Below are 15,608 nucleotides of genomic sequence, written 5' to 3' on the forward strand. Positions count from 1 at the left end.
ATCACAACCAGAATATTGTCATTGACATAGTCAAGAACACTTCTATCACCACAAAGACCCCCTTTTACAGGAACATCCACTTCCCTCTGTCCCTATCTCCTCCATATTTCTTGGCAACCACTAATCTGTTCCTCGTTTATATAATTCTGTCATTTCAAGAATGTTATATAATTGGAATCATACAGGATGCAATCTTTTGGTATTGGCTTTTTTGACTCTGCATACTTCCCTAAAGGTCCTTCTGTCGATTATTCATTACTGTTTATTGTTGAGTGATATTCTATGGGATGGATGTATCATAATTAGTTTAACTATCAACCCATCAAAGGACATTTGGGCTGTTTGCAATTTCTGGCCATTATTAACAAAGCTGCTATAAAGATTTATTTATGGATTCTTTTTTTTTTTAAGGTTTGCAGCCTGAATATCATCTTTCTTAATCTCTTTTTCCTTATGATGCCTTTTTTTTTTATTATTATACTTTAAGTTCTAGGGTACATGTGCACAACGTGCAGGTTTGTTACATATGTATACTTGTGCCATGTTGGTGTGCTGCACCCATCAAATTGTCAGCACCCATCAACTCATCATTTACATCAGGTATAACTCCCAATGGCACCCCTCCCCCCTTCCTATTTGTGGATTCTTGTGTGAACTTAAGTTTTCATTTTTCTGGAATAAAGGAATTAGGTTTTCAGTAAGTTGAAGTATATACGCAATCAGGAAATTCAAATCTGAGGATTTGGTAGTGTGTTGTGAATCCTGTTTCAAATCCTTGTTTTCAAACCCTATCATTCCCAAATAGCAAAGACTACCACGTATTGTATGGAACAGTCTTGACCCTACCTGCTGTGGACAGTATCCTATGCAAACCTCAGTTGTTCATGTTTGTGGTCTCTCTTAGTACATACCCATTCAATCTTGATTATTTTACAAAATCTGCACTCTTACTACTCTTCATGAACTCAGTGTATGTGGTGCTGTCTCTTGTGGCCAAGTTTACTTCTCACAGACATGTGCTAAACTGATCCTTTGTACCATGAAATGCATACAGATCTGCTTAAAGATGATGTTATCTAGCTTTGAAAGAAATGGAAAAATTCTCAGTATTTTTTTCCCACTCAAATAAATAAATCCATTTTTGTTTATTTTTTAATTATAAAAAAAGTAGATAAAAAACTGCTTAAAATAAAGCATGATAAATTACATCAGAATAAACACCACAGACCAAAAAAAAAAAAAAAAAAAAGAAATTTCCGGGAGAGAACATGGAAGATTTTCAAACAGTAGCTGTTTGTTCTTTGATGTATTAAACATTGAAACCAATGTTTTGCTGCATATTTGCAGGAAAGAGTTTTACTATGTAAATGGCTAAAAAGGATTTTAACACAGTCTTAGTGAATAAACTGTGGCCAATTGTTGGACATTAATGTAGCTATTAAAGTAACCACATTCATATGAGAAACCCAACTTTAATGATCTATTTTGATTATTGGCAAAAGTGAATAGAAATTTCCTTCTTTTTTTACTGTAAGTAATGACAGTAATATTGAAAATAGTAATCTCATAAAATGGATATTGAGAATAAAGACAGTTATATTCAGCCGTTAGTTGTCTTGGATTTAGTTATGTCCTAACAAATAGAAATATTTCCCAATTTTTAAATTTATTTTGGAATTAAGAAACAGTTTCAACTTATTTTTGGCTAGAAAAACTAAGATACACTAAGCCTAAAGAAGGAGACAAAAGTTCATATACATTAATTATAAGCTTTGAAAAGATGTAAAAATAAGATAGTAAAAAATAATACTTGTGTTTTTTTCTCTGATTTTTAAAAATAGCAATTTTCTCATCGAGAAAGATAAGAGAATGAAATTAGAAGTCAACAAAAATAAAACATCTAGATTAGCTCCAAATATTTGTAAATCAAACAAGTCACTTCCAGTGAGTCAACTCATGACTAAGGAAGGAGTCACAAAGAAAACTAGAAAATATTTTAAGCTGAGTTATAACAAAAAACCCAACATATCAACATTTTGGTATGCTGCTAAATTTATACCTCTAAATGCTTATATACAAAAAAAAGTCTCCAGTCAAACATAAAATTTCTGCATAGAAGAACTAGAAATGGGAGAGAAAGTCAAATCCAAAGAAAGCACGAGAAAGGATAACAAGAAAAACTGAAACCAATAAAATAGAACAAAAAGAAAAAATAAAGAAAACAAAGAAAAATTAATAAAACAAAAAAAGGATTCTTTGAAAAGATCACTAAACTCTAGCCAGACTGATCAGAAAATGTTAAAAAAAAGAAAGAAAAAAGGAGAAGATATAAACTACCCATTTCAATAATGATGGAGAAGGCATCACTAGAAATCCCACAGCTATTAAAAGGACAGTGAGAGAATATTATGAACAACATTATGCCAATACATGTAACAACTTAGATGAAATAGACAACTTCCTTTAATGAGAAACTGCTATAGCCCATTCAAATAGAAATATATATTATAAATAACCTTACGTCTAAGAATGAAGTTGACTTGTTCAAAACCTTCCTACAAAAAAATCCCCACAAAACCCTCCAGACTCAGAAGTCTTCACTGAATTTTACCAAATATTTGAGGAATAAATAATACCAACTCTACATGAATTACTCCAGAAAATAAAGCAGATGAAGGAATACTTACAAATCATTTTATGGAGCTAGCACTCACCTGACACCCAAATTAGAAAAAGATATTGTGAGAAAGGAAAACTACAGATCAGTACTTCTTACGAACATAGATGTAAAAGTCACTAATAAAATTTTAGCAAGTCGAATCCCAGAATATCAAAAAGGATAATCATCAAGACTAAATGTGTTTCTTCTCCAGAATGCAAGTTTGGTTTAAAATTCAAAACCAAAAATTAATCAGTTCACCACTTTAATGGATAAAAAAGGAAAACAATTTAACCATCTTCATATACACAGAAAAAACATTTGAAAAAACTGAACATACATTCATGTTAAAAATTCTCAAGAAAAGTAGAAATAAGAGAGAACATCCTCAACTTGATCAAGGGTGTCTACAAAATCCCTGCAGCTGGCATCAAACTTGATAGTAAAAGGCTGAATGGTGTTCTTGTAAAATTGAACAAGGCAAGGATATCTCTTTTTACCACTTCTATTGATCGTGCACTGATTTTCCTAGTCTATGCTATAAGGGAAGGAAAAAAAAAATGAAAGGCATAACTATGTAACAAATAATTTAATCTTGTCCAAGAAGAGGTCTGGCCTTGGCCCTCAGCTTCTGGGGGGTAATGCCTGAGCTCTTGGAATTGTATGCCTGATAGGAATAGCTTTGCTTGCCTGGGGCCTTGAATCACAATAGATATCCCAACAATATGATTTAGAGTGGGGGTTGTTCATACCAGAAAGACCAACAATGTGATATAGAGTGGAAGCTTTGGTCACATCATATCAATCAACTTGGAGACTAAGATCAATTATATGGGCAGATGATCAATCACATGGGCAGATGATCAATCAATCATGCCTATGTCGTAGAACTGCAGTAAAAACTCTGACCACTGAGGCTTGGGTGAGCTTCCCTGGTAGGTGATACTCCATGCATATTGTCACATGTCAATAGCAGAAAAGTAACATCCCTTAACTCCACAGGGGAGAACCATGGAAGCCCTGTATTTGGTCCTTTTCCAGATTCCACAGTAAGTATTTCTTCCCTTGACTGATTTTAATGTCTCTTCTCTCTGTAATAATCTCTGTAAGTGTAATAGCTTTCAATGAGTTCTGCGTACTTCTACTGAATTTTTGACACTGAGGGTGGTTTTGGGAATCACCTGAATTTGCAGTTGGTGTGAAAAATGCAAATGATCTTGTGTGGGGACTGTCCCCTCTAACTTTATAATTGGATAAACTTTTGCATATGCAGATGGGAAAATAAGAAAAAAGTCTTTATTTGCAGACAACACAATTTTATAGAAGATACTAGGAAATATGCAAACAAAAAGCTACTAGAATTTACAAATGAATTTGTCAAAATCTCAGGATACATTCCTATATTTCAAGCCTTATTATATAGATTAGAAAGATAGCTGTACATACATACATACATACATACATCAATAGAAGAGAATAGCAAATCCAGAAATAGACTCTCACATATAATAATGGATTTTCAACAAAGGTGCCAAAGTAATTCAGTGGGGGTAAAAATGGTCTTTTCAATAAATGGCATTAGGTATTCATGTGTAAAAGTGCGCCAGGTACAGTGGCTCATGCCTGTAATCCTAGCATTTTGGGAGGCTGAGGCAGGAAGATTGCTTGAGGCCAGGAATTCAAGACCAGCGTAGGCAATATAGTGGGAGCTCATCTCCACAAAACTTTTAAACATTGACTTGGCATGGTGGTGCATGCCTGCAGTCCCAGCTGCTTGGAAGGCTGCAGTGGGAGGATCACTTGAACCCAGGAGTTGGAGGCTGCAGTGAGCTTTGATTGCACCACTGCACTCCAGCCTGGGAGATAGAGTGAGACCTTGTCTCAAAAAAAAAAAAAAAAAAAAAAAAAAAAAAAAAAGACCCTGGGCCCTCACCTCACACCACATACAACAATTAGCTTATAATTATAGCTCCAAGTGTAAAACCTGAAATTATACAACTCCTAGAAGAAAATACAGGTGAAAATCTTTGTGACTTTGGAACAGCGCTGTTTCACATTAGGACACAAAGAACACAAACCATTAAAAAATTAATCAACTGGATTTCATCAAACTTTTGCTCCTTAAACATCGCTATTAAGGAAATATAAATCCAAACTGTATACTGGGAGAAAATAATCACAGGACACATATTTGGTAAATGGCTTTGTATCCAGAATATACAAAGAACTTCTACAACTCGATAATAAGGAGACAGAAAACCCAATAAATGGGTAAAAGGTTTGAAGGGACTCTTCACCAAAAATGAGGTATTGATGGCAAATAAGCACTGAAAAGTTGCCCGATGTAGCTAGTCATTAAGTAAATGAAAACTAAAAACTCAGCAGTACACTATAAGCTCACTAGAATGACTAAATACAAACCAACAGAAAGCACATGCTGGCAAAAACGGTGCATGACCACAACTCTCATGCATGACTGTTGGGAGTGAAGAATGGAAACAGTATAGCCTTTCTGGAAAACAGTTGCACAGTTTCCTGTAAAGATACACTTATCATACAACTCGGTAATTACATTTGTGAAAGCAAATATTCCAACAAAGATCTGCACATGAATACTTATAGCAGCTTTATTCTTTATAGCTCAAACTGGAGACAACTCAAATGTTCACGAATGAGTGAATGAATGAACAATTCACTGGACGTCCATCCATACAATGGAATACTTCTCAGCAGTAAAGAGAAACCATCATAGCAAAGACTTGGAACCAACCGAAATGCCCATCAATGATAGACTGGATAAAGAAAATGTGGCACATATACACCATGGAATACTATGTAGTCATAAAAAAAGGATTTCATGTCTTTTGCAGGGACATGGATGAAGCTGGAAACCATCATTCTTAGCAAACTAACACAGGAACAGAAAACCAAACACCACATGTTCTCACTCCTAAGTGGGAGTTGAACAATGAGAACACATGGACATAGGGAAGGGAACATCACAGAGCGGGGCCTGTCAGAGGGTGGAGGGTTAGGAGAACGTTAGGAGAAATACCTAATGTAGATGACGGGTTGATGGGTGCAGCAAGCCATCATGGCACGTGCATACCTACGTAACAAACCTGCACATTCTGCACATGTATCCCAGAACTTAAAGTGTAATAATAAGAAAAGTATATATATATAAAGAAATTGTCTACTGATACATCCAAGAACATAGATGTTTCTCAAGTGCATTAGGTTAGGTGAAAGAAACCGGCATCATTCTCAATGACTTACATGACATTATAGATGGAAAAAGGCAAAACTATAGTGACAGAAAATAGGCCAAGGTTGCCAGGGTCTCGGGGTGGGGAAGGGTTGATTATAAAGTAGTCCAAAAGAACTATGTGGAGTGATGGTACTGTTCTACATTGTATGTTCTTTTGATGTCATAACTTCGTCAACTAGACACCTAAAAAGGATGAATTTTACTTTATGTAATTTATTTTCCAATAAATCTGACTTTTCAAAAACCCCACAAACTCCATAAGCTGTTGAAAGATACTGGCAATCTTTGTAACTGATAAAGGATTAGTGCCTAAACTCTAGAATAGAAAAGAATTTCTGTACACTAATGAGAAAAAGTCAACTCTTTTAGTAGAACTATGTGCAAAAAAGGCTGGGTGTGGTGGCTCATGCCTGTAATCCCAGCACTTTGGGAGACCAAGGCAGGTGGATCACCTGAGGTCCAGAGTTCGAGACCAGCCTGGCCAACATGGCGAAACCCCATCTCTACTAAAAATACGTAACACCAAACTCTTTTTGGTATTGTGTACCAGGGGACTGCAAGTTAAAGTAAGGTACCATTTCTGATCCACCATTCTGGCTCAAAAACCTGACCATGTTGAGAGTTAGCTGACAGTGTGGGGAAACGGAAACTTTACCCACTTCTTACGGGAGTGTAATTTGGCATAAGTATTTTGAAAAAGACTTTGGTATTATGTCATAAAGTTAAATAGAGCCTATTCTCTCATCCTGAATTTCCACTTCTAAGCATATCCTCTGCTGACATTCTTCTCCATGTGTACTGGAAGATATGTACAAAAAACAATTGCAAAAAGGTAAATAATGAAAGCCTTGCATTTTCATCAAGAGTAGAATAGATAAATAAATTATGGTATATTTTTTCCAGGCACGGTGGCTCAGGCCTATAATAATCCTAGTACTTTGGGAGGCTGAGGTGGGCAGATTCACCTGAAGGCAGGAGTTCGAGACCAGCCTGGTCAACATGGTGAAACCCTGTCTCTACTAACAATACAAAAATTAGTCAAGCATGGTGCATGCCTGTAATCCCAGCTACTGAGGAGGCTGAGGCCCAAGAATCACTTGAATCCAAGAGGTGGAGGTTGCAGTGAGCCAAGATCAGCCTGGGTGACAGAGTGAGGCCCAGTCTCAAAATAAAGTAAAATAAGATAAACTATGATATAGTTTTACAATGCAACACTCGGGCAGTTGACATGAATGACTTACAGGCATGTGCACTAAAATGAATCTCAAAAACATTGGTTTGAATGGAAAAAAGTCAGAAACATACATAGAATATGATTTTATGTAGATAAGTTTCAAAAAACAATATCCCAGGCAGGATAGATAGCATGATCATTTCAAAGCATGAGCTCTGGAGACAGTTGCCTATATTAACATTCTGGCATTTTCTAGTTTAACCTTCAACTCCTTGGGCCACAGTTCCCTCACCTATACAAGGAGAATACTAGTTCATTTTAAGGTGGGCTAACTTGGAGTAGCACCCAGAAAGGAACGGTACATGTTAGACATTGCTATTATTCTCTAATCCGATAGGGGGCGCCCCAGCGGCACCAGGACAGCAGGGCAGAACCCATGGCAGCACTGGCTCTGCCTGCAGAAATACCAGATGTCATCACGGAAGCTTGTAAACCACCGTGGAAAAGGAAGGAAACCAGGATTCTGGAACCCCAGTGACAACTTGGTCCAAAATACCAGTTGACATTTTTAGCCAAATCCGTGATTGTTCTGAAAAACCAGAATCATCAGAAAAAAAAAAAAAATCAACGAAGTCCAACTTCATTCAAGATAAGAACTACACACAACCCATTTCTGATTTCTTTTTTCCCCAGGCATGGATTTTGCAGCTGGTTGTCATTTCCTTGACCCTTTTCCCCCGTCTCTCAATTGATTGCTTATTGGCACCTTCCTTAAAGAATAGGACCAAAGAAAAAAGATATAAAATATAGATCCAATTGACCCTTGCATCTGAGAGTAAGTCATTTATTAAACTCCAGATGTGGCGTGGTAAGGCTAAAATGTCATTATGCTAAAATAATTATTGGAGAATTGAGACTTTTTTTCAGGGAATCACATGGTTGTCTATTTTATCTGGCTTCTTATCAACTGGTTTTTATAGTTTGATGACTACACTGTCAATTTGGGGAATAAAGTGATTTCTTTCTTTTTTTTTTTTTTTTTTGAGACGGAGTTTCACTCTTGTCACCTAGGCTGAAGTGGCTCACTGCAATCTCTGCCTCCCGCGTTCAAGTGATTCTCCTGCCTCAGCCCCCTGATTAGCTGGGATTACAGGTACCCACAACTACGCTTGGCTAATTTTTGTATTTTTAGGAGAGACAGGGTTTCACGATGTTGGCTAGGCTGGTCTCAAACTCCTAACCTCAGGTGATCTGCTCACTTCGGCCTCCCAAAGTGCTGGGATAACAGTCATGAGCCACCACACCTGGCATAAAGTGATTTCTTGTTTTGATATTCTTGGAGTTAATTATTACTTAGGGTTTACTCTGCTTTCCAATGGAAAGCTAATAACAATCAGTAGAAAAGAGTGAAAATTAATATCCAAAATGAACTGTGATCTCTAATGCATCAGGAAAATTCCACATCATTTTCACTAGTATTTTATCTTAACCCTACATACAGAAGGCTATATACTATTACAATGCGTTGCTTACTACTTACCCTCTTATTTCCACCTGTGCTACAGCAGTGATGTTGATTTGCAGGCTCACAAAATTGCTGTCTGGATTGTCCTTGTTGGAACTAAAACACAGGGACATGTGATTTAAATCTATCTGCTCAGATGTATTATTACAATATATGATCATAAACATTCTGTATATCACAGGAGCAACATACATTACTAACCTGATCATTCAGGAAACAAGTGTATTCATTCTCCAAAATCGTAACCATTTGTACAGAGAAAGGCTAAGATCTTTGAGGATCAATAGTAATGTAACAACTGTCTATGAAGAGACACTTTATCTGGAAATACAATAGATATCTGGAGACACTAACACTTCTTTTTTTTTTTTTTTTTTGAGATGGAGTCTCCCTCTGTTGCCAGGTTGGAGTGCAGTGGCTCAGTCTCAGCTCACTGCAACCTCTGACTCCCCAGTTCAAGCGATTCTCCTACCTCAGCCTCCCAGGTAGCTGGAACTACAGGCATACGCCACTACGCCCAGTTAATTTTTGTATTTGTAGTAGAGATGGGGTTTCACCATGTTGGCCAGGGTGGTCTCAATCTCTCTACCTCATGATCCGCCCACCTCAGCCTCCCAAAGTGCTGGGATTACAGGTGCGATCCACCATGCCTGGCCAAAACTAACACTTTTTAAAATGGCTAAACCAAAAAGGTATTGAACTGAGTTCATTTTGCAACTTCTACCTTGGACAAATTCCTTAACAACTCTGTGCATATCATGTTCATTGCCCATTAAATAGGAAGTGACAGCACAGCCAACTCCTGATTTTCCTTGCTAATAAAGAGAAGAGTTGGCATGAATAATGCAGAGAAATACATAATCAAAACAGCATTTGTGTTTGGCTCTGGGATGCATCATACCATACATTGGCTTGGCAGCAATTTTATCTTCCTTACGGGTTATTTCTTAAGTTAGTATTAAAATAAGCATATATTCACTGCATACTCACCAGATAACTAGGACAAGGAGTTGGAGGGTATTTTAAAAGACCGGTTTAAATTACACACTTTTCATTACCCACAATGCCCTGAATATAGACCGAAGGAAGTTGGGCAGTTCATAAACAAGCAATTAGGAGATGACATGGATATTTACAAAATGCATTAAGAGTGTCTAGATAGAAGGTGTGTGTTTAACAATACTTCTTTGAACAGTGGCAAAATTATTTTTTAAGTTTGCTGGGGTTTTTTCTCTCCAGCAAATATAATTAGATATGAAACAACTTTTACAAATGCATGGGTTTCAAAATGCATGTGCTATGAGGAAAATAAAACATACTTCACAAAGAGTCTCAACCAGTAACTGCGTTTTGAAGGCAGCTTCCATCTGCATTTTATAATCCTAATTATGCTTTTACTGAAGTCACTAAAAACTTAGGCAGCTTTTAGCAAACCGAGACACAGCCACATCATCACTAACAGGTCATGTTTATATTCAGGTGTCGTTAGGAAGAGAAGGCGTCCTCTTTTTTTGTCATCAAATCTCACTCTGATTCGATGGACAAGCTTTAGCACCAAGAGGATGGTAATGGGATAGGTTCTGACTAGCTTTTGAAGCTTTCCAAATGTGAAAGCTGGAAAGGATATGATAAAATTCTGCTTTCAAAGCAGGAGGAGGCAGAATTGTTCCCATGATGCTTTTGAAAAGTCCTGGCCGATTGTATATACTGATAAGACAACTTAAACTGCAACCACACATAAAAGATATAAACAGGCAAATGTCAGGCTCATTTCCTGGAATGGAGCATCGCCACTAAACCCGTGACTGAGCTTAAGGGACTTGTTCCAGAGGCTGAACCCCAGTTTCCAGGCCATTTTATTAAGATCACATCTGGGGAGGATCAGTCAACTAAAAAAATGTCTGTGTGTGTTTTTAAGGCAGTATTCTGAATTCTAACCACTAAGAAGTAATTAAGTAATTTTACTTATTGTAGACTTTATGGTTCCAAATATATTATGAGTAATTCTTTAGTTTGGAAATTTAAATATATTTGTGCCATAGATTAACCAGACTTTTTTCTATTTCTAGTTCACTACTGCTTGGCAGCTGTGGAAATCATAATTATGAAAAAACAAAGTTTCATATAAGTTATTGCATAATTCTATTGTATTTTCTTCCCAAGTGGTTTAAATAACACACTTCCCATTACCCACAATACCGTGAATATGTAAATAGACATTGAACATTGAAATCATCCTTGAAAACAAGTCTAACACTAGGCTTTTAGAGGCTGTTTTGAAACGTGGCAAGAACAGCAGCAGATTCTGAGTCCAGACCTTCTGGTCGGCTAATCAAAATCATCTTTTGTCACACAGACTTGCCATGACACTCGCTACTGCATACCAGTGGTGTCAGCAAAATCTCCTGGTAAGAAAGGAACCAGTCTTGATAAATAACTTGGATGCTTCCTTGACCTCTTTCCTGAAAGGAAAGCTCCCTCACTAATACCACTGCTACATCCAAACAAGCCATCCATCACCGCCATGGAAGCTGAACTATTTAAACTGTTGGTGCTGGTTCTACACAAGGAATGATGAATTTCCTCTCTACAACTGCACCCTATGTTATATACTATGGATAGACTTGTTTTTCACGTTATTACTTGGATGCTATTTTCTTTTTCCTTACTATTTCCTATTTCCTATATTCTAACATTCCCTCTATGCTTTCTGCAGTCTTTGGAATGTCAGCAAAGATAACACAGTATTCATCTCACCATTACTAAGGAAGCAACTCTGAGATGGTTACCAAGACCTGTTTGTATGTGGCAATTGCAATCTGAGACCTGTTGGACACAGGGAGGAAAATGTTTATGTCATGTAGAGTGAGGGCATGGAAAGATCGCTTAATGCAAATATTTGGTAACAGGAAATACTTTAAGTTTATTAACATATAAAGCCCATTTCTCTCTTGACTTCTATTTGTGGAAAAGGGATTCATTAAATGCAGGTCATGGCAGTCAATACATGCCTGTAAGAGTTTAGACTTCAGAACATTTGGTTTAATTTATTTTTGGTTTAAACACATTTAAACCAAATGCAAAACCATGCATCTACACACTTATTTACAGCTTTGGAGTCAGCCAGCAAACCATGCAGATAAATGCTCAGCTCTCAAATACCCTAGTAACTGAATTTTTACAGTGTGTTACTCAAACACTGTATTCTTTTTTTTTTTTTTTTAAGATGGGGTCTCACTCTTATCACCCAGGCTGGAGTGCAGTGGCGCAATCTTGACTCACTGCAACCTCTGCCTCCTGGGTTCGAGCGATTCCCCAGCCTCAGCCTCCAGAGAAACTGGGACTACAGGCTTGCCCCTGTACTTTTATTAGAGAAAAGGTTTCACCATGTTGGCTAGGCTGGTCTCGAACTCCTGACCTCAAGTGATCCACCTGCCTTGGACTCCCAAAATGCTGGGATTACAGAGGTGATCCACCGTGCCCGGCCTCAAACACTGTATTCTTGCTTTTATACCTATAATGTATGTTTTGGGAATTTAATGCTATATGTATATTTCAATTCTTTCTGCATTTCTGCATTTTTATATTTTTTTAGGGTAATGTTAAAATAGTCATGAGTAGAAATGGAATGTAATCAGTCATGACCCTTTGTTTTAGATGAAGGGGAATGTTAAGAATGTGGTCATTTCTATTTTACAGCAAATTCGGCACTTCATTACTGAATTCATTATTTAAATGATGATCTACAGGATGGACTTGGCGAAGGCCTCTAGAACACTACCTAGTGTCTTTTGCTTCTTAGATGAACTACTAATTGCATCCATCCTCTTTTGTAACTTCAACCAAGAGTGAGGAGGAAATATCAATGAATTTGCTTTGTACCAGACTTCCTTTCTATACAAAGGTTGTGTATTTTATGAGAGATGTATCTTTCCCCAGGTGACACAAAGCTTCATGTCAGTGGAGGATCAATGGCACAGACAATGATGGAGAGGAATAGAAACTTCAGGTTACTGTCTGGAGGGATGGTGGTACTTTGCCAAGACATGTTTTCTGTTTTTTTTTGTTTCTGTTTTTGTTGCATTTTTCTTAAGATACTTAGAAATATCAACAGAAGATTTCCAAAGTAAAAATATTTAGGGCTTCCTAAACCTTTAATATATTTTTGTAGATACAAAGAAATAATTTAACATGCTTTTGGTAAAATGAAGGAATATTATGGAAGAGTTCATTCCATCTATACCCCATCACTAAATTTTACCCAGATTTAAAAAACCCAAAATTCAGCAGAAAATGTCTAAGTTAAATTCAAAAAGATTTCATTAAGGTCAGAAATGAACACCTAAGGTAAGTTGAGAAAACCTTCCTCCCTAGAAATCTATCACAAAGTTTGGGGTGGGAGAGTAATTTGTGACATGGGTTGTGGATTTTACAAATCTGCTACATTCTTACAGACTTTATATATTTTTTAAAAATCTTAAGCTTTTGCTGAAGTAGTTATTTAAAAAGTAATCCATTGCATGGAGTCATTATTCTAAAAGTTATCACACTCTAATGATACTTCTTGCAAGATATTAAGATAAACTTAGAAATTAACCATCTTGCACACTAGTGTTTGAGACTCCAATTGTAGATACTGACTTCATATTCATTTAATAGAGCAAGGGTTCAACATGCCAGGCACGGTATAAATAAATACAGAAGGCTTGCATGTCCTGTTTATATCAGTGTTTTTCAAACTTTTAAAGCTGCAGACCACAAAAAATATTTACATCTCACTAGACATCTTACTACACATATTTATACTTATTGAAAGGAACATTTCATAAGCTGTACTAGTATATACTATACTATATTATATTATATTGTATGTTACTTTCCATTCAATTTCCTTTTAATATGGGTCTAGAGCCATTCAACTGATTCCATCACCCAGTTAATGGGTTTAAGTTCACAGCTGGAAGCCCCAGTCCAAATGCCACATTACTTTCTTCAGGTCTTCTTTTTCACAAAATATTATTTTCAGCCACGAAGGAGCAAACAGAATAGGTGGTAAGAAGGTGAAGTCACAGTTGAATTCTCAAACAGTGTCAGCCTTAGAAAAGAGAGGCAGCTACCTATATGGCTAGGCTTATCATTGCTAGAGAAGGGTTTGCCCTCAAAATAGAGTATCTCACCTGCATCCTGCCACAGTGCTCACAGGTAAGCCATCAGAGAGTCATTCATTCTTGGAAATTGAAGAGACTTCAGGATTGCCAATGCAAAATCTATGCTTTTTTGCATAGATTTTGTTCTCAGGGACTAGCTGATGCCCAGCTGAGAGCATGGAGTTAGGGTGGGGAAAGGCATGCGCTTTGGAATGAGGAAAAGTGGAAGTAAAGCAGGTGGGAGGGTGCCCAGGACAAAATTTTGCTATCTCATAACTTGGTCTATATAATTTAATCTCTTTTTCAAAACCCCTAAAATGTTGAAATTACTGAAATAATTGAGGAAAACAAAGAATAAATGAGCTGTGAAAGTCTGGGTTCTAATTTCAGATGAGCTTTTAAGGCCAAGGACCTTGACAGGTGGCATCATTTCACTGTGGATCTCTTTTCTGTTGAGTGCTGTCAATAATACAGGCAGGTAAAGGTCTAACCTTCTGATTTGGAGATCGAAGTTAATGCTCATGTTTGTTTTCTCGAGACGTGCAACTGCAAATCGGAGGCCCAGGGAATACTAAAAAAGAAAATAAAATCACACAGGACACAAAGTTATTACATGAGAGTAGCTTGTACACAACATCAAAATATTTTGTTAATTCATTACTGCAAAACCCCACCCTGGATCACTGTAACTCTCTCCTTTGTTCTGCTTCTAACCCAGGTGGCTGAGAGCCGAGAGAAGTCATGCAATGAACTGCAGGCCCCAGAAGATTCAGGTTACAGTACAGATTGGTTCTCTTTCTCCATTTAGTTGTGTATTGCCTCTTCTCCTGCCACCTTTTTGTGTGTTAAATTGAAAATAATCCAAATACATGAGAAGACACTGATTGATTGATTGATTGATTGACTGAGACAGGGTCTTGCTCCATCACCCAGGCTGGAGTGCAGTAGTGTGAGCGTGGCTCACTGCAGCCTCAACTTAGGGGCTCGAGTGATCCTCCTTCCTTAGCCTCCCAAGTAGCAAGGGCCACAGGTGCACACCACCACACCTGGTTAACTTTTTTGTTATTTGTAGAGACAGAGTCTAGTCTGGTCTTGAACTCCTGATTTCACACAGTCCTCCTGCCTTGGCCTCCCAAAGTGCTGGGATTACAAGCATGAACCATCACACCTGGCCAGAAATTGACTTAGAAAACTATGATGCTTCTATTTAACGGACATTTATGTAGTCATTGAAATTATAGCTGTGAAGTCAATGCAACAATATGGAAAATGCTTCTAATGTAATAACGATCAACAATGAATGAAGGTTACAATGTTTATGTGCAATGCTCCTCAGCTATGGTTTTAAAAGTCTACAAATCACAAAATTCTTCTACAGTACAGGAGCGTGGATGTATTATAGGAAAATGTTTCAGAATAATATGTTCTAGTTGAGGTTACAGTTATATGGATTATTTTTTCCTTTTAAATTTTTCCAAATTTTTAAAACTGCTTTTATTATTTTCATAACCTGTAAATAGATAAAAACATGGGGAAAATAAATTCAATGGTGATATAAATAAGGAAGTAAAAATAATAGTTAACACATCTGTAATATTGTGTTACTTACTCTTCCAAGCACTGTACTATGCCTTACACACGTGATCTCATGTAATCCCAAAAAGCACTCTGGGATAGGGGCTGTTGTTGCTGACATTATACAATTGAGCAGCAACCTGAGGATTAGAGAGATGAAGTACCTTGCTCCAGGTGCAGTGCAAATAAACCACAGAGCTAGAATTTAAATCCCTGCAAGCTAACTTTCAAATCTGTTGTCACAGCCACTGTAGTAT

At 37.1% G+C, this 15,608-nt stretch overlaps 1 protein-coding gene across 2 annotated transcripts in view; it reads right to left on the reverse strand.

The window, feature by feature from the left end:
• The window catches only part of ITGA8 (integrin subunit alpha 8), a 200,988-nt gene that overhangs the window by 60,777 nt on the left and 124,603 nt on the right, over nt 1–15,608 (reverse strand). For both annotated transcript variants that reach the window (XM_010365605.2, XM_010365606.2), the window contains exons 22-23: nt 14,268–14,347; nt 8,645–8,725 (exon numbers count right to left, since the gene is read on the reverse strand). In XM_010365605.2, coding sequence (XP_010363907.1) covers nt 8,645–8,725; nt 14,268–14,347 — 161 coding nt within the window. The remainder of the gene's footprint in view (nt 1–8,644; nt 8,726–14,267; nt 14,348–15,608) is intronic.

The sequence above is a fragment of the Rhinopithecus roxellana genome, chromosome 11 (assembly GCF_007565055.1).
Source record: "Rhinopithecus roxellana isolate Shanxi Qingling chromosome 11, ASM756505v1, whole genome shotgun sequence".
Taxonomy (NCBI): domain Eukaryota; kingdom Metazoa; phylum Chordata; class Mammalia; order Primates; family Cercopithecidae; genus Rhinopithecus; species Rhinopithecus roxellana.